Raw genomic sequence first — 24,046 nt, 5'->3', positions numbered from 1 at the left:
ATGCATTTGACTTTTATATTTATTATATCTTTTTGGTTCTTATAGGGTTCCTGTGCTTGTGTTGCCACCTGTTCCTCAAGATCCATCAGACAACCTGATGGAGTGGTTTGATAAGTCTCAGGCTGTGTTTAGTTCTCTCAAAGAAATAATGTTGTCAGTTTATTCAGAAAGAATTCAGAGATTTCATGACATGCCAAAGAGGGCAGGAGATATTTTCTGGTGGCCATTTACTCAGCACAAACTTGTACCTGAAGAAACTGTTACAGTAATTGACTCACGCTGTGGTGAAAATTTTTCTGTCCACAAGGTCTGTTTCGTAATTACTTGTATTAGTTAGTCTGTCTTTTGTAATCCCTTGGAAACTGTCCATGACTGGAAGAATGGAAGGGTTTAAGTTGTTGCACTTGAGGCATAATGTATTTTATTTTTACCTTTTTTCCAGGTAGATACATATTATACAATACATTTCTTAATGGTGCTATAAATACAGATGCAATTGTATTCTGAACTAATTTTTTCATTTTTTATGTCCAATATAGGTCCAGAATAATGATTTCATTGCACAACAGTTTGATGCATGTGCTAGTTGGTGGACTCAAGGACCTGATGCCACTTTGCAGGTCATCCTTTGACTAAAAGAGTTTTTCTTGCTTGTTTTTTTAAATAAGTATATAGATACTCTATCAATGACTTATGAATTTTCATTTTATTTTATTTTATAATTAGCAGCAAGCAGCAAATGACTTGTGAGTTTTTTTTTTTTTTTTCTTGTTCAGTCCAAGTGAGGGCTGTTCACACGAGGATCCCTGGACTTGTGTGCAACAACTTGAGGAAAATATCTTTCAGCTTTGACTTTGTTGCTCCACCTCTGGATTTTCCAATTTCTTATTAATTCCTGTTGCTCACTGTTAAAATTCTTGTTATCATAATCCTTTCTTATTACATGATTTACTGGAAAGAATAGTGATTTTCTATCCTGTTTGAGATACCTAGTTTATTTTAACACATGCGACTAGAGTAGAGGGCAAGATTGATAAAAGTGTGAGTGCATACAATAATATACAAGAGGTCCTAGTGTTTCTTTTGCTTTTTTCTGTGTATATGTTGAGTATTTTGCCACTACTGAATTTTTTTTTGAACTTAATTATTGTCTATTGCCTTTTTCAAAGTTTAAGATGGTGTGTCACTCAATCATGGTTAATCTTATTCATGCCTTTAGTATATCAATGTAAAACAATAATCACCCTAACCAATTGATTTAATCATATTGCGTGTTCGGTTTGTTATACTTTCAGGTAAATCAGTGTCTTCTATTTAAATTTTCTCTTTACTCATGAGGGAATAGACGTAATAGTGTCTTATTAATGAAAGTTTCCCCAGTTCTGAATTGAGAACTTGGTGCCTTCAGGGCTGTATCTTAGGGACCACATTGCAGAAAATATGAAGCCATGCTTCAAAACATTTAAGATTCTGAACTCTTGTGAACTTGTGGTTTTGTTTTCTGTTATTAAGATCTTGTCAGATGCAGGAAATGTGGCAACCAATGATGAAGATAACAGTTATTTACAAAACCTGCCAAATAGTTAAAATTATGTGTATACTCCCTGTATGCCTTTGGCGGTTTGCCCTTTAATACAATTTGTGCTTACTTATCAAAAAAAATAGTTAAAATTATGTATTCCTTATGGTTCAATCGTAGACATTTGGGTTGCACCTGTGAGAGGGTGGGGAAACCTGACAATTGAAACTCATGGAATTCTTAGCAGAAAGCTAGGTTTTGTGGAAGGCTTTGAGGTTGGGTGGAGAGGTGTCAAAGTATTTCATCTTTGGTTTTCTAATGATGCTATCCTCTTCTCTTTCACATGTTTTGATAACAACTAATCACAAGGCCATGCTTAGGGTTTTTTCAGTATGGTGTTGGGAATGAAGATTTCACCTTGAGAAAGTTATTGTTGGGAGTGAACCTCATCTTTAGTTTTCTAATGATGCTATCCTCTGCTCTTTCACATGTTTTGATAACAACTATGTTTAGGATTTTTTCAGTATGGTTTTGGGGCTGAAGATTTCACCTTGAGAAAGTTATTGTTGGGAGTGAACCTCAACTAGGATTGGCTTTGGTGTCTAACTTCTCCCCTAGGTTGTGTATCAGTAAGTGGATAGTGAGTTGCAGTAGCCAGGGAGCACCTACTTTTTGGGATTCAGTTATCAAGCATCTGAATGATTAGATGGTTGGAAGAAGGTTGTTGATTTTGTTACACAGCATCATCACATTGAATTAATCCTGCTTTGCTTACATTCTTCCCTCCATTCCAAAATCCCTATTACAGGATGGCTGTCAAGATTGAGAAAACACAATGGGTGTTTCCCATCACTGCCCCACCCAGACTCACTAGAAACCAAGGGCATGACTATCATTTCACATATTAGTCCCTGTAACCTGACATGGAAAGAGCTCAGAATGAATTGCTAATTCAACCTGATTATTATATTTATATAAACAGAGCATGCTAGTATTTTACAAATACTGAGCTCCAGTAAACTGAAACAAACAATCCATTATAATGAGTAACCGATACTGGAGATTTTATATATAAATGCTTGAAAGATCCACATTCTAAAATGGAACTTGCATACCAAGTATAAATAGATCTTAAGGTAGATGCTCCCCAAGTGCCTGTCAATTTATTCTTCTCTTGTCACCTGTCTTGTCAATCACTTGGAATGGAAGAAAGTAGACATGAATTCCAGCCTAGTAAGAAAAATATTATAGCAAAGTAGATCAAGCAATGGGCTGTAAAACCATGATTGAATAAGGCAAGTTTTAAGCTTTACCTTAGACTAGTCCTCCAAGGGAATGCCTAGTTAGTTTGGATGGGCCTTTAGCCAATTGTAGAAGCACCTAATAGGAGATGCCTTTTAGCACAGGGTCATTTGTGGTCTCTACAAGGTGCTTAGGCTTGCAAATGGGGTAAATCCAATGTGTTAAGGGAAGTAGGCCAAAGGGTGGAGTTAGATGGGGAGTTTGCCAGCAACCCCTTGATGAGGATGGATCTCTAAGATATATATCAAGAAAGGGAATTTGTATTAGTTGCAATTAAAGTAGGATTAATATTAGTTGGAATTAAATTAGGATTAATATTAGCTGGAATTAAATTAAATTAGTATTGGTTGGAATTGAAGAAGGATTAGTATCTGTTAGAGTTAAATTAAGATTAACTAATTAGGTTATATGATAATTAGAATTAGAGTTATAGTAGTTTATTAGAATTTTTTTTTTTTTTGATAGGTAAATTATAATAATATATTAAAGGCACTTGCAAAATGGCGTAACAAAGTACACACAGAGCATACAATTAAGGCCAAAAAGCAAGCAAGAGGAAGATAGGAAAAACAAACACCTACCACTCTAACAGTGACCAGCCCCCAAAAGAACTACACTCACCCTAGTAGTAGAACCCAAAAAATAGAGAATACCCAAACATACCCCAATTGAAAACATACCTCAACTGAAATACAACTTAGAAGAACAAAATTTTCCCCTTGAATCCAATTGCAATAAAAAACTCTCATCCAAAATGGTAACGAAACAACAAACTCACTAAGCAAGCGTTGGAACCCCAGTGCGCCCCCCTTTCCTTGACAGGGAACGAAGACCTATTGTAATTAATCAAGCATTCTAACTTTCAGGTTTCTCTCTTAACATGAGATATAGAAAAAGGTTTCCTCTTCCCCCCTGAGACCTCAATCCCACGCCCTTTTCTTGATTCCAGCTTCCTCAAAAGGGAACTGATCTCCTTTTCTAAGCTGGCAGCAGGCATCCCCATAAATCTACAGAAATTGGCAAACTTCCTGGGAAGGCTATCAGGATCCTCCCCCACCAATTCGCAACCAGAACCCACTGCCTTAAAGGCCTCAATGTTTGTTGTTTGGTCGATGATCTGTAGGCCAGAGATCTTCGACCAAGCTCTCTTGTCCGAGGTGTCTAGATACCCTTGCTCTCCTCCACTCTCTCCTAAGGGGTCTTTCGGCTCTGGATGCTGATTGCTAAGGATGTAGCTACAAGAAGGCAGTTTGCTTGAGTTTATTGGAATCTTAGTAGACTTTAGATTTTTTAGAAAAGCTTATAAATAAGACTAATCAATGTAAATCAAAGTAATAAATTGATTGATATTAATAATATTATGTTTTTTTTATTGCAAGTGTTGTCATCCTCAATGGCGAGACTCCTAAAAAGCCTTAGTGAGACTTTAAGGTTTCCATCTCTTCTTCATCATATCTTCTTGCTCTCTATTTTTTTTCTTTTTTCTTTACCATAAACTTTATTCCTTGTTCCTCTCCTTACACCCTAAAAAATAAAGGGTTATTTTATTAAAAGGGTCATTGAAAACCTAATTTTGGAAATCTAACTCTCTATTCTTTTTTGGCCCTTTCTGGGAGGAACATTGTACCAAGGTTAGGGTTTTGTGGGATTGAGGATGATTCGAAATCAGTCGGTTGTAGTGGAGAGAAAGATTTTCCAGGTGAAGTCTGAAGATTACAATGGAGGAAAATGGCTTTCAATAACAGAGAGAAGCCGAGGTTATGTGGTTTCTTTAGATTTTGGAGAGGAGGAGACGGGTTGGCTAGTGGAGCAGTTAGAGAAAGCTGTGGAGTTGGAGGATTCCAGGGGTTACATTCGAAAAATGAGGGGCAAGACCAGGACTCATCTGATGGAAATATGTTTTAATAGCAGAGGGTGTTATATGAAGATCACAGAATATAGTGCAAAGAGAAAACCTTTGGTCTTAGTTGTTCCAAGAGGTGTTAATGGCTGTGGGTGGGAAAACCTCAGGAAGGTGATTGCTTCAGTCCAAGAGTTATCTGTTCAAGTTGGGAGAGAATCGAAGGAGACGCAAAACAAGCTTCAAGAGAGCAAAGGAATGTACAGAGGTGAGAGGACCTATGCTGAGGTGGTTGCAGAGAAAGGAACAAGGAATGGCGCAGGGATGCCAGTTGGAAAATGGGCAAGAGCGGTGGTTTGTGAAGGCAAAGGAGAGATACGTGACTGGTGTGAGGTTGGAAAGGCTATAGCGAGAAGGGTGGGGATGAAAGGAATGGTATCCGTAACACCCATTTCTGCTTACAAAGGGTGTTTTTTTGTGGAAAATGCAAGGAAAGCTCAGTGGTTTCAAGAAAGAGGTAGTTTCACAGTGAGAGGAGAGGTTTTTGCTCTGAGGAGATGGTCGCCAGAAGAGAACTCAGTGGTGAGGGGAAAATTTAGACGGGGGTGGCTGGAGCTAAGAGGTCTCCCTTTCCACCTGTGGGATGAGGTGCAGTTGAGTCACATTTTGCAGCAGTGGGGGAGGGTAACGGAGGTGGCAAGAAACTCCTTGAAGTTTGTTGATTTGTCGAAAGTAACATTGCGGGTGGAAATGCTTCCAAAGGTCGTGCTCCCAGCGCTATTAGAGGTAGAAGATGGAGATTGGATATACACGGTTGCAGTTACAGTCACCGGAGAAGATGACGGAGAAGACGACGGAGGAGACTATATCAAGTCTGAATCGAGTCGCAGCAAGGACGAGATGAGGTCAGCCGGGGGTTGCGTCTTGAAGAAGCCACAGATGGTCGAGGGGCTACGAGCTATTGACAGGACCAGTGACTGCCAAAGATGGATGCCCCGTCATCGTCTCCATTTTAGCTCTTCAGATTCAAAATCGGCTAAGGGGGAGAAAGGAAAGGGAAGGTGGATATCGGGCCCAAGGGCGGGAAGCAATGTCGGGCCAACACCAGACGCCTTTGAAGCCCGTTCTGGTTGGGCCCAAGTTGGGGGGAAGGATTTTGGGCCATTAGTGGGTCCAGCCCATAAAGGATCTTCAAATGGTGGCCCGTTTGTATCTTCGTCTTCAAAGCTCCAAGGACCAGGGCTCTCTGCAAAGAATAGAGCGTCGGAAGGTCTTCCTCAAGCGTCGTCAAAGACGAAGGGATCTCCAGTCTCCGTAAGGCGCAGAGCAAGAAGTGGGCCGCCGAGATTTGACGAGGCGTCTTCTTCCCCGAAGCGTAGCTTTGAAGGAGGGGACTCACTGGTGACAAATCGGGGCAAATCTCACTCCAGAAAGAGTGATTTATCCACTGGTTTGGAAACATCCAAAGTTTCCACCGGCGAGACAGAGGGGGAAGAGGGGATTTTGCAATGCAAACTGATCAATGAGGTGCGTAATCCTATCTCAGCTGCTTCTGAGCGAGATTTTCCTCTGTCTGGGGCTTTTGAGTCGATTCTTATTCCCGAAACCTCGGTTTCTTTGGGTCATCCTTTTTGTGTCCATTCTTCTTCTTCGTATCCGTTGGAGTCAAGCCACGCTTTTCAGCGTGGACCTGTTTCTATCTCTCCTGTGGTGTCTGATAACCATCGTGGTGGTGCGTCCTGTTCGAAAGGTGTGGTGGTACCCCTAGAAACCTCTAACCAAAAATCTAAAGACCGACCTTTCCTTAGGGAAATTCCTAGCAACCTTGAGGTGCGTGGTGACTCAGTTGAGGCTTTGTTCCCTGTGCAAGAACCTTCCACTCTCCCGCTGGAAGGTTTTCAGATTGAGGGGCTTACGCCTCGGAAGATGGTCAAGGTTCAGTCGGTTCTGGAGAGTTTGAGGGTTAGAATTGTCAGGGATAATGGGAAAGGTGTGGTGGGAGAGAACAGGAATCCTCTCTCTGCGGACAAGGTTTATTCCAGAAGAAAGAAGAAAAAGGGTTCTGGAACTCGAGGAGAGGATTAGTCTGGGTGCGGGTTGTGTTGGGTTGTGATTGTTCTAATGAAGATTTTAAGTTGGAATACAAGAGGTTTAGGTTCTAGGAAGAAAAGGAGGACTGTGAGAAGGTTTTTAAGCACTCAAAACCCAGATGTGGTGATGCTTCAGGAAACAAAGCGTGAAATTTGGGATAGGAGGTTAGTGAGTAGTATTTGGAAAGGTAAAAGTCTGGCTTGGGTTGCTCTTCCTGCTTGTGGGGCGTCGGGGGGGATTGTGATTTTGTGGGATTCAGTTAAGTTCAATTGTTCAGAGAAGGTGTTAGGATCCTTCTCTGTTACTGTAAAATTGAACTCTGATGAGGAAGGGTCTTTTTGGCTAAGCTCAGTGTATGGCCCGAATAAGGCAGTGTGGAGGGAGGACTTTTGGTTGGAACTTCAAGATCTACATGGTCTAACTTTCCCAAGGTGGTGTGTAGGAGGGGATTTTAATGTGATCAGGAGGATATCTGAGAAGATGGGTGATTCTAGGCTAACAGTCAACATGAGGCGTTTTGACGAGTTTATAAGGGAAAGTGGTTTGTTGGACCCCCCTCTTAGGAATGCGGCTTTTACATGGTCAAACATGCAAGTCGATCCTATTTGCAAGAGGTTAGATAGGTTTTTGTTCTCTGCTGAGTGGGATTCTTTTTTCTCTCAAAATATTCAAGAGGCCCTTCCTAGATGGACATCTGACCATAGCCCAATTTGCTTGGAAACTAATCCTTTTATGTGGGGGCCGACTCCTTTTAGGTTTGAGAATATGTGGTTGCTCCATCCTGAGTTTAAAGAGAAGTTTAGAGACTGGTGGCAAGAGTGTTCGGTTGAAGGTTGGGAAGGTCACAAATTTATGAGGAAACTAAAGTTTATTAAATCAAAGTTGAAAGAGTGGAATACAAGGGTCTTTGGAGATTTAAGAGAGAGGAAAAAGCATATTCTTACGGACTTAGGCAGAATTGATAGAATTGAACAAGAAGGGAATTTAAATCTTGAGCTGGTCTCGGAAAGGATCTTAAGAAGGAAGGAGTTAGAGGATTTGTTATTGAAGGAAGAGGTTCAATGGAGACAAAAATCTAGGGTTAAGTGGATTAAAGAAGGGGATTGCAATTCTAAGTTTTTTCACAGAGTGGCCACTGGAAGAAGAAGTAGGAAGTATATAAAGTCTCTGATTTCTGAGAGGGGGGAGACTTTAAATAACATTGAGGTTATTTCTGAGGAGATTGTAAACTTCTTTGGGAATCTTTATTCCAAACCCGAGGGTGATTCTTGGAAGATTGAAGGGATTGATTGGGCCCCTATTTCTGAAGAGAGTGCAATTTGGTTGGATAGGCCGTTTTCGGAAGAGGAGGTTCGAATGGCAGTTTTCCAATTGAATAAGGAAAAGGCCCCTGGCCCTGATGGCTTTACCTTAGCAATTTATCAAGAGTGTTGGGATGTGATTAAAGAGGATCTTATGAGGGTGTTTTTTGAGTTCCACACTAAAGGGGTAATAAATCAAAGCACAAATGCGACTTTCATTGCTATGGTGCCTAAGAAAAGCCAAACTTTCAAAATCTCAGATTATAGACCTATTAGTTTGGTTACAAGTTTATATAAGATAATTGCTAAGGTCTTATCAGGGCGGTTACGTAAAGTTCTTCATGAAACAATCTTTGGCTCGCAAGGAGCCTTTGTGGAAGGGAGACAAATATTGGATGCTGTATTGATAGCCAATGAAGTGGTGGATGAGAAAAGAAGGTCAGGAGAGGAAGGGGTAGTTTTCAAAATTGATTTTGAGAAGGCCTATGATCATGTGGAGTGGGGCTTTTTAGATCATGTGCTTCAAAGGAAGGGGTTTAGCCAGAAATGGAGAGCTTGGATGAGGGGTTGTTTATCTTCTTCTAGTTTTGCTATCCTAGTTAATGGGAATGCAAAGGGTTGGGTTAAAGCCTCTAGAGGATTGAGACAGGGAGATCCTCTTTCTCCTTTCCTTTTTACTCTAGTAGCAGATGTTCTAAGTAGGTTGATGATTAGAGCTGAGGAAGCTGGGATAACTGAGGGTTTCCTTGTGGGGAGGGATAGGACTAGAGTGTCCTTGCTACAGTTTGCTGATGATACCATATTTTTCTCTAAAGCCTCTTTGGATCTTCTTCAAAACCTTAAGATTATCCTTTTGGTTTTTGGGCAAGTATCTGGTTTAAAAATCAACTTAGAAAAAAGCACCATTTCAGGTATCAACACTAGGCAGGAAATGTTGTCCAGTTTGGCTTTGGTTTTGGAGTGCAGAGTGTCAGAGTGGCCTTTGTCTTATTTAGGCCTCCCTTTAGGAGGGAACCCAAAGACAATAGGATTTTGGGATCCAGTGGTTGAGAGAATTTCGAGGAGGCTGGATGGGTGGAAAAAGGCCTATTTGTCTTTGGGTGGGAGGATTACTCTAATTCAGTCTTGTCTGTCTCATATCCCTTGCTATTTCCTTTCCCTCTTCAAAATCCCTGTATCTATAGCTTCAAAGATTGAGAAGATGCAAAGGGATTTTCTTTGGTCTGGGGCCGGGGAAGGGAAGAGAGATCACCTTATCAGATGGGAGGTTGTCAGTAGACCAAGGGAGATGGGAGGTTTGGGCTTTGGGAAGACTTCTATGAGAAATAGTGCCCTCTTAGGGAAATGGCTTTGGAGGTTTCCTAGAGAAAGGAGCGGTCTTTGGCATAAGGTTATTGCGAGTATATATGGGACACATCCTAATGGATGGGACGCCAACATGGTGGTTAGATGGTCTCACAGATGTCCTTGGAAGGCTATTGCTCAAGTTTTTCAAAAGTTCTCCCCTTTTGTTCGCCTAGTGGTGGGTAATGGGGAGAGAATTCGGTTTTGGGAAGATCTTTGGTGGGGAAACCAAACTTTGTGTGCTCAATTTGCTGAACTCTACAGAGTTAGTTCTGTGAGAAACCTTACTGTCTCAAATGTCCTTGGCAACTCCTTTCCATTGTCTTGGAATTTTAACTTTCGCCGCAATCTAACGGATTCAGAAATTGATCTCCTTCAGAGATTAATGTCCTCCCTTCATTCTGTGCTTCTTTCCCCTTCCTCATCAGACTCAAGAGCGTGGTCTTTGTCTTCGTCAGGTTCGTTTTCAGTGAAATCTTTTTTCTATGCCTTGTCTAAAGATTCAAATCCTTTAATGTTCCTTCCGGCCAAGTTTTTATGGAGCTCAAAAGTCCCTTCAAAGGTTAAGGCCCTCGCTTGGTTAGTAGCACATGGGAAGGTAAACACTAATGACAAGTTGCAATTGAGAAGACCCTACAAAGCCCTCTGTCCTCAATGGTGCATTCTTTGCAAAAGAAATGGAGAGTCGATTGATCATCTTTTTCTTCATTGTCCCGTCACCATTGGACTTTGGCACAGGTTGTTCAATCTAGTAGGTGTGATTTGGGTCCCTCCAAGGAGCATTGAGGATATGTTGGTTATTTCCTTTAGAGGCTTGGGGAACTCAGTAAGAGGCAAGATTCTTTGGCAAATTGCTTGCCTTACTTTGATTTGGATAGTGTGGCAAGAAAGGAATAATAGAATCTTTGAGGATAAAGGGAGAACGGAAGAGGTGGTGTGGGATTTGATTTGGTTTTACTCTTCTCTATGGGCTTCTTGTACTGAAGCTTTTAGAGGAGTTCCTCTAAGCATCCTACAAATCAATTGGATTGGGGTTTGCGTTTAAAGAGTTTGAAGATTGTTGGGTTTTCTCTTGTTTTTAGATTACTATTGTTGGGTGTTTTCCTTGGTTATTGTGTAGGAAGGACCTCTCATCCTTCCCTTGGTTTTTTTTCTCTTTCTTTTGTCTCTTTTTTCTCTTCTGTATTTGTTCTTTTATTAATATAATCTTCTTCGTTTCTGATCAAAAAAAAAAAAAAAAAAAAATTCTTTTTTGGCCTTAGCTAATAGATTCAAGAGGTTACTTTTGACAATACAAGGAAGGAGGCTTAATTCTAATTTGGAAGATAGGGTGCTTTGGAAAGAGACTAAGGACGAGATTTTTTCAGTTAAATCTCTTTATAGTGCTCTAGATTCAAGAAGTGCTGTTCAGTTTCCAAAGAGTGTCATTTGGAGTCCTTGTGTTCCTACTAAAGTGGGTTTTTTTGTTTGGGAAGCCTCTTGGGGTAAGGTGTTAACTTTGGATCAACTAAAAAGGAGGGGGTGGACCTTAGCTAATAGATGCTTCCTTTGTTGTGTGGAATAAGAGTCTATTGATCATATTCTAATTCATTGCACCAAGGCAAGAGTTTTATGGGAGCTATTGTTTGCTTTTTTTGGAGTGATGTGGGTCCTTCCTTATTCGGTTAGAGATACCCTTCTTGGTTGGCATGGTACCTTCATGGGCAAGAAGCGTAGTAAGGTGTGGATGACAGATCCCTTATGTCTTTTTTGGGCGGTGTGGAAGGAAAGAAATAAAATCGCTTTTGAAAATGAGGAACTTTTGATTCATAGGATGAAAAATTCTTTGTATGTAATTTTTGGTCTTGGACTAAGTTGGTTATAGATGAAGGACCTTTACCTTTAATCAACTTTTTTGATTGGCTGGGTTCTAGTTGAGCACTAGTGAATTATTTGTGGTTCCTCTTCTTTTTGTTCTTGCCTTTTGGTGCCTCTTGGATACCCTTTGTATGCTTTGGGTCAGCCTTCAGGTGCCATTTTCTCTCTTCATATATATATTTTTTGTTAGTGTGTTTACTTATAAAAAAAAAAAAAAAAAAAAAAATCGTTTTTTGGCCTCATTTTGACAAAAATGCCCTCATTTTTTTCTTGTAAAAATAACCATTTATTTTAAAACACACATGTAAATACTTGAAATAGTTAAGGACATTTATGTCAAAAATGAGTTACTCTTCAAATAAAAATATGGAAGGGGTTAAATTCACAAATATGGGGATTATTTCATCCCTTTTAACCAATTAATTTAAAAATAAAAACCCTAGCCCACCTACTTGAGTGTGGACAACCATCCTAGGGTTATCCTACATCACCCCTGCTGGCATATGATGCATATCTGTTGACACTTGTCCCAAGAATAGCAGTGAATTTAGTCTCCCTCTCTATCCACTAGAACAGGAGCAAACCTTATACTTCAAATCATCCATGTAAGCAGTAGAAAGAGGGTTAAGTACATAACTGAGGTTGATATTAATAAGCCCACTTGTCATTAGACTTGATTTAAATGCATGCATTTACAAGTCCATGTGATGCACATGAATTTGGATGCTGACATAAGCATAATATGAAATTTCTCTAACTTGAAACTTTCACCATATGGAACTTCTACGAATGAAAAGACTTTATGAACTCTAACTGTGACTCGAATATTAAAAAAAAATGCGACTAAATACGAAACTTACACTATGAGACTCATTGGCTTGGAGATAAGGACCATCTAATGCTACTGGATGTGCTCATCATTCAGCCCTTGTGAACGAGCCCACCTTTCACTAACAGAAGCATATTTGCCATATCCCTCTAACCTGGAACTTTCAAGATATGAAACTTCTACCAATGAAGAACTTCCTAAACTCTAAATGACACAAAATTACCCAACTAAGTAAGAAGCCTTTTTAGGTCTTATGCAGGGAAATCTTGACTTTCCATGAAACTTTTCAAATTGTATGGCTCAATTTAGTAATTTTTACTAAAACAAGGAAAGGGCCTTATATTAACTGAATAAAACCAAACCAATCCCAAGTGAAGCAAGAGTTGAGGAAGCCCCTAATTTATAAATTTCCTAAATACCCTAAAATAAGGAAATGTCAAGATTTCTCCAAATTAAATGAGGCTTTAAAACTAGAACCAAATCAGTTCAACTGTACCGCCACCAAAAAAATACCCATTTATTATAAGACAAAAAGGTGGTATCTATTGGTCCACTGCTGGGATTCTCTTGGGGTTTCTCCTCCTCCTTTTCCTTTTTTCAGTATTACTTTAGTTTCATATCTATGTGGTCTCCACTTTTGATGTATACAATGAAAGGGAAGCTGCATATAAAAATGAAGCAATAAGAAAAACCATATCATGTGCTCATGTTTAGTTCTTTGATATATGTTTTTTGATAGGCAAACAGAAGATATATTAAAAAAAAAGCCAAAACAAAAGGAGGTGCAAACCTATGTGTTTGTATAGTTCTCTTATACATTGATCTTTGTTCATTAAGTAGGTGCCTGAAGCAGTGAGTTTTTCATTTTATTATTTTTTCTATCATGGGCTATAAGCTTTAAGACTGCAGGCTTGAGTCATTTTCATCTTATTTCCCTTTTTGTTGAGTCTTTGCATAATGCCAGAATCATTGATTTTATTTGCTTCAAAAGTGTGTTGGTAAGTTTGTCTTAACTGTGGTTATTTGTTTAGGTGGTTTCAGATTGAGCTTGCAAGAGATGTGGGTTATGCTGCTGCAAGATTTGGGCATGTAATGTTTCCTGAGAATGTTTATGAGCCAGCTTTAGAATGTGCAGAACTTTTGCTTGAAGGTGTTGGGAAAGGTTTGAATTTTTTTTCCCCTCTCTAAAAGTTTTATGGTAAAGTTTTTCCCCTAATTTGTCTTTACAGGTTTAAAAGATATATTTGCCATTGGTTTCTGAAGTTGTCTCACTAGATTTATGAAACCCATGTCTGCTTCTATTTGAACTGAATACACCATTCTCTTTTGTCCTGAGGTTAGCAAAGGTATTGTTGTTAGTATGAGTGGGATCCATAGAATGGTAATCTACTGTGAATTAGATTCTGCAGTGCTATTGATGATCCTTTTTTTGGGGTTAAATTTGGTTTTCTGTAAATCGATTGGCCCATTGAGGTTATCATCCATTCAAATATTTAAATTAAGCGCTAAAAAAATTAATATCTTTGATGAGTTGTGGTAAGTATCAGCTTGATTACCCAACTGTAGTTTGATTGTACTTGCCCTAAAAGAATTGGAGGTAGGTTTCTTTAATAGAATTGAAAGATAAAGTTTCCAGAATGATTTTATCACCCTTCAAAAAATTGATGAAAGGATTGTATCAAATGCTTAATAGCCAAATTTTAGTATATGCATTAATCAATTTATACTGCATGTTGTGAACTTCTTGATCATAATAGAAGATGGACATTTTACCCATTTGACAGCTTTTTTTCTGTTATTTATGATTTTCTGGATTTGTTGAAGTTTTTATTCATTACTTTTCCTGTCATGCTTTATTTCCAATCTTTAGTTGTAACGGTTAAATCATGTTCTCATTATGCAGGTTGGGCTTCTCGAACTTTCTTTTCGGATAATGGATCTACAGCAATTGAAGTTGCTCTTAAGATGGCATTTCGAAAATTCTCTCTTGATCATGGCATCATTTTAGATTCCACTGATCCTAACACGATTGGGAAATTCATTGAAGTCAAGGTGCTCTTCACCAATTAGCTCTCATATTTATCTTTGAAATATTTGCATCATGTGTTATACATTTACCCAAAATTTTTGGTTGTTTCTAAAGAAAATGAGTTTCTTTGTGTTGATAATCTCATGCTGTGGCAGATTGGTTTTTAAATTCACTCTCTTTCTTGGTACACGTTCTAAAAGCAATTTCTTTTTAGTCTTTACTAGTTGAGTGCTAACATGTTCTGATAACCTACATTAACACATAAGTTAGCTTAGAGTTGCATTAACTATGCTATTTCAACAAGAATAACATCACTGTCAGCCATGGAGTTGTTCAATCATAGAATGACTTTTTGGTAGATTCGAAATTTCGAACCGGGCAGAGAAAAGATGCTGGTTTTAACTGGAAAATGATGAAGGGAGGAGGCAGATGCTGGTTTGCAGTGGATTCAAAATCTTTTGAAATCTCTGTAGAGGTGTTTGGGGAGAGATGTAAGGGAATCATTGTGGAAAGGAGTAGAGGCTTTACTTCGTGGGTCAGGTTTGGAAGTTTCAGCTTGTGCTGCTTGCTGGAAGGGGTGGAGGCTTGCTGTAGGGGTGTTATTGTGCAGGGTCTGGTCAAAAGGTGGGAAGATGGAGGAAGGATGTTTAAGTTGGAAAGTCGAGCAAATGAGGCAAGGAGATTCTTATTGTGTTCCGTGGTTGACCTGGAATCAAAGAGATATTGCTTAGTGTTTCCAGAAGGAAAAGGTATTATGGGAGGTTGGGTTTTGTTGGCTGAAAAGCTCCGCTCCCTTGGCGTTATGTCTCGGGATGAGCCTAGGGGAAATGCTACTTTCTATGGGACAGGGAGTACAGTTGGGGAATCTGAAGGAAAAGCCCAAAAATCCTATGTTGATGTGGTGAAATCAAGAGAGCAAAAGGTAGGGGAAACACTTTGGTTACAGTTGGGAGAGAAAGATATCTCAAGTGAGAGGAAGTTAATGGACCGATGTCTGGTTGGCAGTTGGGGACATACTCCACTGTCGGATCCAGATATGTATGCTCTTGAAAGTTGGGGGAGAACCCACTGGAATATTAAAGGAGGGTTGAAGTTTGCGAGGATAGGGGGCCCTCTCTTGCTGATCGAGTTTGAGAATAAAGATGAGGCAGATAAGGTGCTTTTAAGAGGAAGCAGATGGTTCAAGGAATCGACTCTGCATTTGGACAGGTGGGACCCAAAAGTGGGGTGTTCTCAAAATGGCGAGAGAGGCGAGAGTGTTTAGGTGAGAGTCGTGGGATTGCCGTTGCATTTTTGGAGTCAGGAAGCGTTCAGAAAGATAGGGGACTGTTGCGGGGGGTTCGTCGCAGTGGATGAAAACACTGCCAAGTTCAAGGAGCTAAGGTGGGCCAGAATATCAGTGAGATATGTAGGCGTAGAGTGGCCGAGTACCATGCAAGTAGTAGTGAGATCACTTTGTTATGCTCTCCAGCTATGGTGGGAGGTGAAACCAGGCTTGTCGGAAGTGGTTCCGGCGAAAAGTAAAGAAAAGGGCAAGGAGCGGGAGGTTAGGGATGACGGAGAAGGAGATACACGCGCCAGATTCAAAAGGGTGAGAGAAAAGACATATGGGGAACCTGCAAAAGTGGCTGAGAAGTACAAAGTAGGTGAAGGAAGTTGCAGCAAGAAAGCTCAGTCCTCTGGTACTGTGTCGGGAGCAGGAACAGAGGCGGATGGGTCAACAGGAGACCGATCTTCAGCTTGGGGGAAGAGTCCTTGCCCTGGGCTTGGAGGAAATCTGCCACTGGGCCGGCAAGGTGAATCGGGCTGGGTAAGAGAGCCCGATGTGGAGGGCCAAGGGATTAAAAGCTCAGAGGAAATGGGCAGGCCCAATCTGAAGCTTACTAAAGGCCTGGTGGGGGAGTGCCGACCCATTTTGAAGATCGCAAAAGAGGTTAGGGCTCCCGATGGGTGTTACAGTGGTGGCGGAGAGCAGGAGGGGGATTTGTTTGGGTCCAAGCTGGGATCGCCTCGCCCGACCGTCAATCTCTCAGAAATCACTGACGAGGCGTTATTGGAGGAGGCCTCCAGGTATTCCGATCAAACCTATTCTCCTTTTTTGTCTTTGGGGAAACGGGATATCTCTCTCTTTTCTACTCCTTCTGGGTGGGATGGGGAAGGTGCTGTCATGGTTAAGGTTTCCGACCGGGGAACAGCTTCAGATGACGGAGGGGGAGCAGTCATGGACCCGCTAAGGATGATATTGGCAGATGGTAGGGAGGCTGAGGTTTCGGATTTGGTGGGTAGAGAGTCTGGGAATACCGAGGAGTTATCAGTAGGGGCTTTGGAAAGAGTCTCCCAAGAGGACGAGGAGGAGAGGGGCAAATAAGGGGATCTGTGTTGGCAGTCTAGTAGCTTGGCTAAATTTAGCCGCTATCTAGGAATGCCGACGGAGGGATTTGAAGGGGAAATATTGTTCTTGCTCAAAAGAATGAAAGAGAGGAAGCTTCAAAAAGGCAAGTTGGATGGTAGAAAAAGGAGGAAATTAGAGTCGTCAAAATTCGAAAGAGAATTGAGAAAATTGGAGTGAATTGTGAAATATATTGGAGGTGGAGGAGGAGGAGAAGGAGGGGGAAGCATGAACAGGTCTAAATGAAGCTTCGAATGCTCAATTGGAATGTAAGAGGGGCTAATAATTGCGACAAAAGGAAGGTGATCAAAGCCTTGATTAGGAAAAATAGGGTGGACTTGGTTTGCCTATAGGAAACCAAGATTCAGGAAATGTCAACGGGCATTGTTCGGAGCTTAGGAGTGGGTAGGTTCCTTGATTGGGGAGCTGTAGACTCAAGGGGTGCAGCCGGAGGAATAGTGGTGATTTGGGACAACAGGATGTTGGAGTTGGTTGACATGCAAAAAGGATTGTTTTCTATTTCGTGCACTTTTAAGAGCTGCGAGGATGGTTTTATATGGACGTTTACAGGGGTTTATGGGCCAACTTTAAGGAGGAAGAGGGAGAGTTTTTGGGAAGAGTTGGGAGCCATTAAGGGGCTTTGGAATGGGCCGTGGTGCGTTGCAGGGGACTTTAATGCCATTTTGAGACCGGAAGAGCGCAGCAGAGGAGGGAGCTTGAACTCAATTATGAGAAGGTTCGCAGAAGTAATAGAAGAGTTGGAGTTAAAAGATCTGCCCATGGTGGGGGGCCCTTTTACTTGGACTGGAGGAACGGATAACCAGTCCTTTTCAAGGTTGGATCGATTTTTGGTTAATGAGGAGTGGGATAGCCATTTTGGAGATGCGAGGTAGTTTCTTCTTCCAAGACCTGTGTCCGATCACTTTCCGATTCTTATGGATGGTGGGGGTCTGAGAAGAGGCCCTATCCCGTTTAGATTCGAGAATATGTGGTTGAAAGCGGAAGGTGTAAAGGATCTATTGAAGCTATGGTGGGAGGAAGGCAGCTTCAGTGGATCCGCAAGTTTTATCTTGGCTAAAAAACTAAAATTTATGAAGGCTAAGCTGAAGGAGTGGAACAGAAACAGTTTTGGAAGGGTTGAATATAGAAAGAATACGGCTTTGCAGCAGATGGAGTATTGGGATGCAAAGGAGAAAACCAGCAGGCTGTCGTTGGAAGAGCTGGAAGCTAGAAACGAAGCGAAGGAAGAATATAAAAAATGGGTCTTGCTTGAAGAAATCACGTGGAGGCAAAAATCTAGGGAAGTGTGGCTGAAAGAGGGAGATAGAAATACCGGTTTTTTCCACAAAATGGCCAACGCACACAGGAGGAGGAACAATGTGGACAGAATTAAGATTAACGGAGCTTGGCTTATGGAGGAGAATGATATTAGGGAAGGGATTGCCAATGCGTTTAAGACATTGTTGTCTAACCCGGGGGAATGGAGGCCTTCTGTTTCTGGGCTGCAGTTTGAGATGTTGGAGCCTTTGGACGCTAATGCATTGGAGACTCCTTTTATGGAAGAGGAGGTATTTGATGCTCTAGTGGGCTGTAATGGGGATAAAGCCCCGGGGCTAGATGGATTCTCTATGGCCTTTTGGCTTTTTGCTTGGGATTTCGTAAAGGCTGATGCGATGGGCTTCTTTAAGGAATTTTACGAAAATGGCAAATTTGTTAAAAGCCTAAATGCAACATTCTTGGTCTTAATCCCAAAAAAAGTAGGGGCTGAAGCTTTAGGGGATTATAGGCCTATAAGCTTGGTGGGAAGCTTGTACAAGTGGCTGGCCAAGGTTTTAGCCAATAGGCTAAAAAAGGTGGTTGGAAAGGTGGTCTCCAAAGCTCAAGGGGCGTTTGTGGAAGGTAGACAAATCCTAGATGCAGTGTTGATAGCCAATGAAGCCATTGATTCGACCCTTAAGAATAATGAGAGCGACATTTTGTGCAAATTGGATATAGAGAAGGCGTATGATAAAGTGGACTGGAATTTTATTCTCACAATTATGAAGAAAATGGGCTTTGGGGAGAAATGGATTAGGTGGATTCAGTGGTGCATATCCACTGCAAGTTTCTCAGTGATGATCAATGGAACCCCTACGGGCTTCTTTCAAAGCTCCAGGGGTTTGAGGCAGGGCGATCCCCTTTCCCCTTATCTCTTTGTTATTGCTATGGAGGTCTTTAGTGTTTTCATTAAAAGGGTAGTAGAGGGAGATTTTTTATCTGGTTGTAGGGTGAAAGGTCGAAGCGAAGAAGGGGTCCTAATTTCCCACTTGTTGTTTGCTGATGACACACTGGTGTTTTGCAAACCTTCACAAGATCAGTTGACTTATCTCAGTTGGTTTCTTATGTGGTTTGAGGCGGTTTCAGGATTGAGGATAAACTTGGAAAAAAGTGAACTAATTCCAGTAGGGAGGGTGGAGAGTATGGATGATCTTGCTGGGGATTTTGGCTGTAGTCTGGGTAGTCTTCCAACCACCTATTTGGGGATGCCCCTGGGTGCTCCTTTTAAGTCAGTTACAGTTTGGGATGGTGTGGAAGAGCGCTTTCGAAGAAGGTTATCTATGTGGAAGAGGCAATATTTATCCAAGGGAGGAAGGGCGACTCTCATTCGTAGTACATTATCGAATTTACCCATCTATTTAATGTCATTATTGTGCTTACCAAGCTCAGTTAGACGGAGATTAGAGAAAATCCAAAGGGATTTTCTATGGGGTGGGGGCAATCTGGATCATAAGTCTCATTTAGTAAGATGGGAGTTGGTGTGTTTAAGTAAGGCGAAAGGAGGTTTGGGGGTCAAAAGCCTTTCCCTCCTTAACAAGACTCTTCTTGCTAAGTGGAATTGGCGTTTCGCAAATGAAAGAGAGGCCTTGTGGAATCAAGTGATTAGAGGGAAGTATGGAGAAGCCAGAGGGGGATGGTGCTCGCGGGAAGTGAGAGAGGCTCATGGGTTGGGTTTGTGGAAAGGAATTAGGGCGGACTGGAAGTTGGTGAGTGATAGGTTGGCTTTCATAGTTGGTAATGGGAGAAGGGTGAGCTTTTGGAGGGATAGATGGTGTGAGGAGTCTCCTCTGTGTATGACCTTTCCCTCTCTTTTTGCTTTGACAATTGTGAAGGAAGCGTGGGTGGCAGATATTTGGGCTCCCTTGGTTTAGGGGGAAAGGGGGGGTTGGAACCCCTGTTTTTTAAGAGCTTTCAATGACTGGGAGATTGAGGAGGCGGAAAGATTTATGGAGAGGATTCAGAGTAAAAGAGTTTTTGAGGATGTGGAGGATACGATATCCTGGACTGAAACCAAAAGCGGTAAATTCTCGGTCAAGTCCCTATACATAGCTCTTGAGGCGGGTGGCTCATCTTTGTTTCCTTCAAGCTTTATTTGGAACGTGAATGTGCAGCCCAAGATGAGCTTCTTCACATGGGAGGCTACATGGGGAAAAGCCTTAACATTGGATCTAGTCCAGAAAAGAGGATGGGCCTTGGTGAGTAGATGTTTTATGTGTCTTGAGAAAGAGGAGAACATAAACCACCTTCTTCTTCATTGTTCCAGGACGAGGGCGTTATGAGATCTTCTTTTTGCTTTATTTGGGGTGTCTTGGGTTTTGCCTTTTTCAGTTAGAGAGACCCTTCTAAGTTGGAATGGTTATTTTCTAGGCAAAAATCGCAAGAAGGTGTGGAGAGCTGTTCCTCTTCACATTTTTTGGACGGTTTGGAAGGAGAGGAATAGATTGGCTTTCAAGGATGAATCGTTGTCAATTCAGAGATTGAAACACTCTTTTATTTTTACCTTATGGGCTGAGGCTAAGTTGTTCATAGACGATTGCCCTCTAACTATAGCTAATTTTGTTGATTGGTTGGGGTCTAAGTAGGCTGTGGCAGTCGGTTTTCTTTTTTGTCTTTTGGCCTTTGATGGCGGGTGTATAGGTTTGTATACTTTGAGTCGCTATTTTAGCGTCTTTTTTAATGAATTCATTTACTTATCAAAAAAAAAACTATGCTATTTCAACAAGTGAAAGGATCTGTATGGTAATTTTTTTTTTTTAATCAGAAACAAACTATTCTATTGGGGGCAACAATACCACTCTAAAGCCCGGTGGATGGTTCACCCAAATGATGGTGGTTGAATGTTATAAAAGGCTTAGCCTACCCTTGTTGGACATTAATTGGTTTTCAGATGAGATGGTTAAACCCCGATCCAAGAATTGGTATCTAGTGAGAATAGGCTAGGGCCTTTAAACATTTGACTACCATCATTTAGGTGACCCATCCACTTAGTTTAAGACCGACATTATTGCACCCCAACAATTCCTTCCCTAACATGACATTCCTGTGGCTCAAACCCATGACTTTGGCTTTGATACCAATTCTCAAATTTTCTGAATTTCATGTACTTTTTGAATTTTCTAGCAAACCTAGTAATCTCACCCTTTGACATTTTCTCATCATCCTCACTTTTGGAATTTAGGACTTTTTCTTTAATAGCTTTTAAAGCTATTCCCTTAGCTTTCCTAGGTGATTCAAGGGTCATTTCAAAAGTTTAGAGATAGCCTACAAGTTCATATATCTTCAGTGAATTCATATCCTTGGACTTCTCAATGGCAATCACTTTTGCTCTTTACCTCTCCGGGAGAGACCTTAAAATTTTTCTTACCACTTTAGAGTCAAGGATGAGTTCACCAAGATTATCCATCAATTTTACATGAAAGTTTCCAAAAGTCTCATGTTCATCCATGCTAATGGTCTCAAACCTAGATGTTGACATTTGAAGCTTGGACACTTTAACAATATTTACATTATCCAATCATATTCTCATGTATATTATGCAACACCCTATCACAATGATATTTACATGCAAAATCAAATCATGGTATGCATTTACAATCTAAGAAAATATGTGGTGTTATGCAAATAAAATAAACACAAACACACACAAAGGTATGTATATGTATGTATATTACTTAAGCTTTCAAGTTCCCTTTATGATTCTTCAACAAGTGTACCTTAATAAAATAACACGATTTAACTTTCTAAACTATAGCAATTACACAATTGTAAATTTCAGCAACTTGATCTTGATAAATATTCTCTCATTTCGTAACCTATGTGCTAACATCTAAATTCACATCAATATGAAAAATATTTTCATATATAAGATGAATTCCACTCAACTTAGAACAAAACGAAATTTAAAGTTTATCAACCCAATGAAACCTAATCAACACCTAGTAAAACTTAAACTAATAAATTTTATTGATTATTGGTCTCTAAGAATAACTTAGAACCTAATTCATGGAAAGATACCAGCCTCTTCTTCTTTTCTTTTTTTTTTTTTTTTCCTTCGCTTCCTCTCTTCCTAGATTCAGCCATGTTCAGTAGCCCTTAAGGGCTGAAATGAAGCCAAACATTCCCCTAGAAAGTGTATAGAGAAACAAAAATATGCAATCAGGAAAATAAAACACAGAGGACAGCATCTGTAAAGTCTCCATAGAATCTTTTTGGATAGATAGACGTCTATTAAGGCTTTTATGATAGGCTACATTTATTCTGTCGTCTTTTTAGACTTTAGTTGTGGATGATTTTTGTGGAACCCCATTAAGATTGATATTCCTATGTTTTGGAGCTTTGTATTTTCTTCTAAGAGTGTTTTGTGGATGAATTGAGATCTTGCTTAGCCGGTGCGCTTAATTTAAAGTTTAATGGTTGTCCTTTGGGTAACCAGGGTTAGCTTGGGATAGGAGATGTAATGAGGGAACATGATGGTAGTGCTCTGAGAGTCTTTTCTAAAAATGTTAGTCTTGGATCAACTATGGAGGTGGAGATTCTAAAGGGTTTGCTTTTGGATAGATCTATGGGGTTTCCAATCTCTTTGGCAGTTTTTTCTATTGCCACCTTGGGAATAGTAATTACTGTCCTTGGAAGTGAGATCATTGGTTGGATGAGATCATCAAAATTGCTAGAGTTTTAGGGTGGTTTTACTTAGATTCCTTGTTTGGCTAATCAAAAAGCAAACTATCTAGGTAAGCATGAGGCCTGTTGGAATTTTGTGGGGGATCTTTTACCACTGTGTTAGCTTTGGTGTTGTTTTGTATTGGAAGGCTTCTTGTAGTTTTTGTTTTTAGCCTCTTTTTTATTCTTGTTTTCTCTCTCTGTAGGTCTTTCTTCTTTTTGTTTTAATTTTATTTAGGATGATAAATCCTTCATTGGTTATTCTTGTGTAATTCAATAATTTTTTTTCTTTAAAAAATAACTTTGATAAAGTGATTATAGACCACATTACTACACTTTTTTTTTTTTACTATTATTTAAAGAGTGTAATCAATGCTCTAAGACTTGCTGACTGCCCTAGCATTTCATGTGGTAGATTTCTTGCATGGCCTGTTATCTTTAGTCTCAATTTTTTATTTCTTTTATATTCACTATATGAGACATGCCTTTTTAATATGGTAACTGAGTTGGAGTATATATTTTCTTCTTGATCACTGAGAAGAAATCTTACCATCCATTTTACCTCTTTTGAGAACAAATACAAAACCCATGAAGAGTATTTTTTTTTTTTGGGCATCTAATGGTTTTGTAGAAATTATTTTGCACTCTATAAGGTGCAGTATTTCATATTTTGCTTGGTTGAGTATTGGAGTTTCGGATTCAATGCACCCACAATTTAAAAATGCTAATATCTTGACTACTTTTCTACTCTATCTACCAATAAATTCTCCAAATTTTAGTGTTTTTCTGAACGAAGCATTGGAAGTACTTTCCTGTTGCTCTGGTAGTTCTTAGCATTGCCTCACTGCACCTTCTGGGTAGACCCAATTGTTTAGACATTATCTAGACACTTTGATTGCTTTATTATCAACTGCAGAAATTAAAAGATGTGATATGTGGTATAAGAAATCTGTGAAGTAGGGTTATCGAAAGTGAAATTTACTCAATTAGATCTAGTTAGGCATGCTGCTAATTCATGTTGAACTACTAATCATTTTGATATTCTGTGTCTTCATTCAGGTCATAGCTCTTAAAGGATCATATCATGGTGATACTTTAGGCGCTATGGAAGCACAGGCGCCATCATCGTATACGGGATTTCTTCAACAACCATGGTATGGATATTTTGTCAGAAAAGCATTTATGAGAACAGATCTACCAAATCTTAAGTTTTTTCTTATGGAAGACTAGGTCTTCTTTCCAATGTAGTTTCATGTCTTATATTTTCACCAACTTTATAGCTATATTTTTGCAGCTCTACTTTTTTGTCTTACTGTTTAGAAATCAGGATAATACACCAAAAGAAGTGAGAAAAGTGCACAGAAGAATTAAGAAGTGGAATTGTAAAATGTGAGGCAGAGGGAGAACATAAAGAAGATAGCCCACAATAAGTTTGGATGCTAACATGTTAAAAACTATGGAAATGGACATATTCATAATGCTATGTGTAGAGCCGCTAAGGATTATAGGTATTCTTCTTCATGAGAATTAATTATACATCAAGTGTGATCATGGAAAAATAAAAATCAA

The 24,046-nt window shown here is 40.0% G+C and overlaps 1 protein-coding gene across 3 annotated transcripts in view; it reads left to right on the top strand.

The window, feature by feature from the left end:
* LOC100259784 (bifunctional dethiobiotin synthetase/7,8-diamino-pelargonic acid aminotransferase, mitochondrial) overlaps positions 1 to 24,046 on the top strand; it is a 42,805-nt gene that overhangs the window by 5,618 nt on the left and 13,141 nt on the right. For all 3 annotated transcript variants that reach the window (XM_002270515.4, XM_059740613.1, XM_059740612.1), the window contains 5 exons: positions 46 to 307; positions 540 to 620; positions 13,125 to 13,245; positions 13,987 to 14,135; positions 23,537 to 23,631. In XM_002270515.4, the coding sequence (XP_002270551.1) occupies positions 46 to 307; positions 540 to 620; positions 13,125 to 13,245; positions 13,987 to 14,135; positions 23,537 to 23,631 (708 nt within the window). The remainder of the gene's footprint in view (positions 1 to 45; positions 308 to 539; positions 621 to 13,124; positions 13,246 to 13,986; positions 14,136 to 23,536; positions 23,632 to 24,046) is intronic.

Source organism: Vitis vinifera, chromosome 11 (genome assembly GCF_030704535.1).
Source record: "Vitis vinifera cultivar Pinot Noir 40024 chromosome 11, ASM3070453v1".
Taxonomy (NCBI): Eukaryota; Viridiplantae; Streptophyta; class Magnoliopsida; order Vitales; family Vitaceae; genus Vitis; species Vitis vinifera.
Note: the sequence above shows the minus strand (reverse complement) of the source record. Positions and strands in the feature narration are given on the sequence as shown.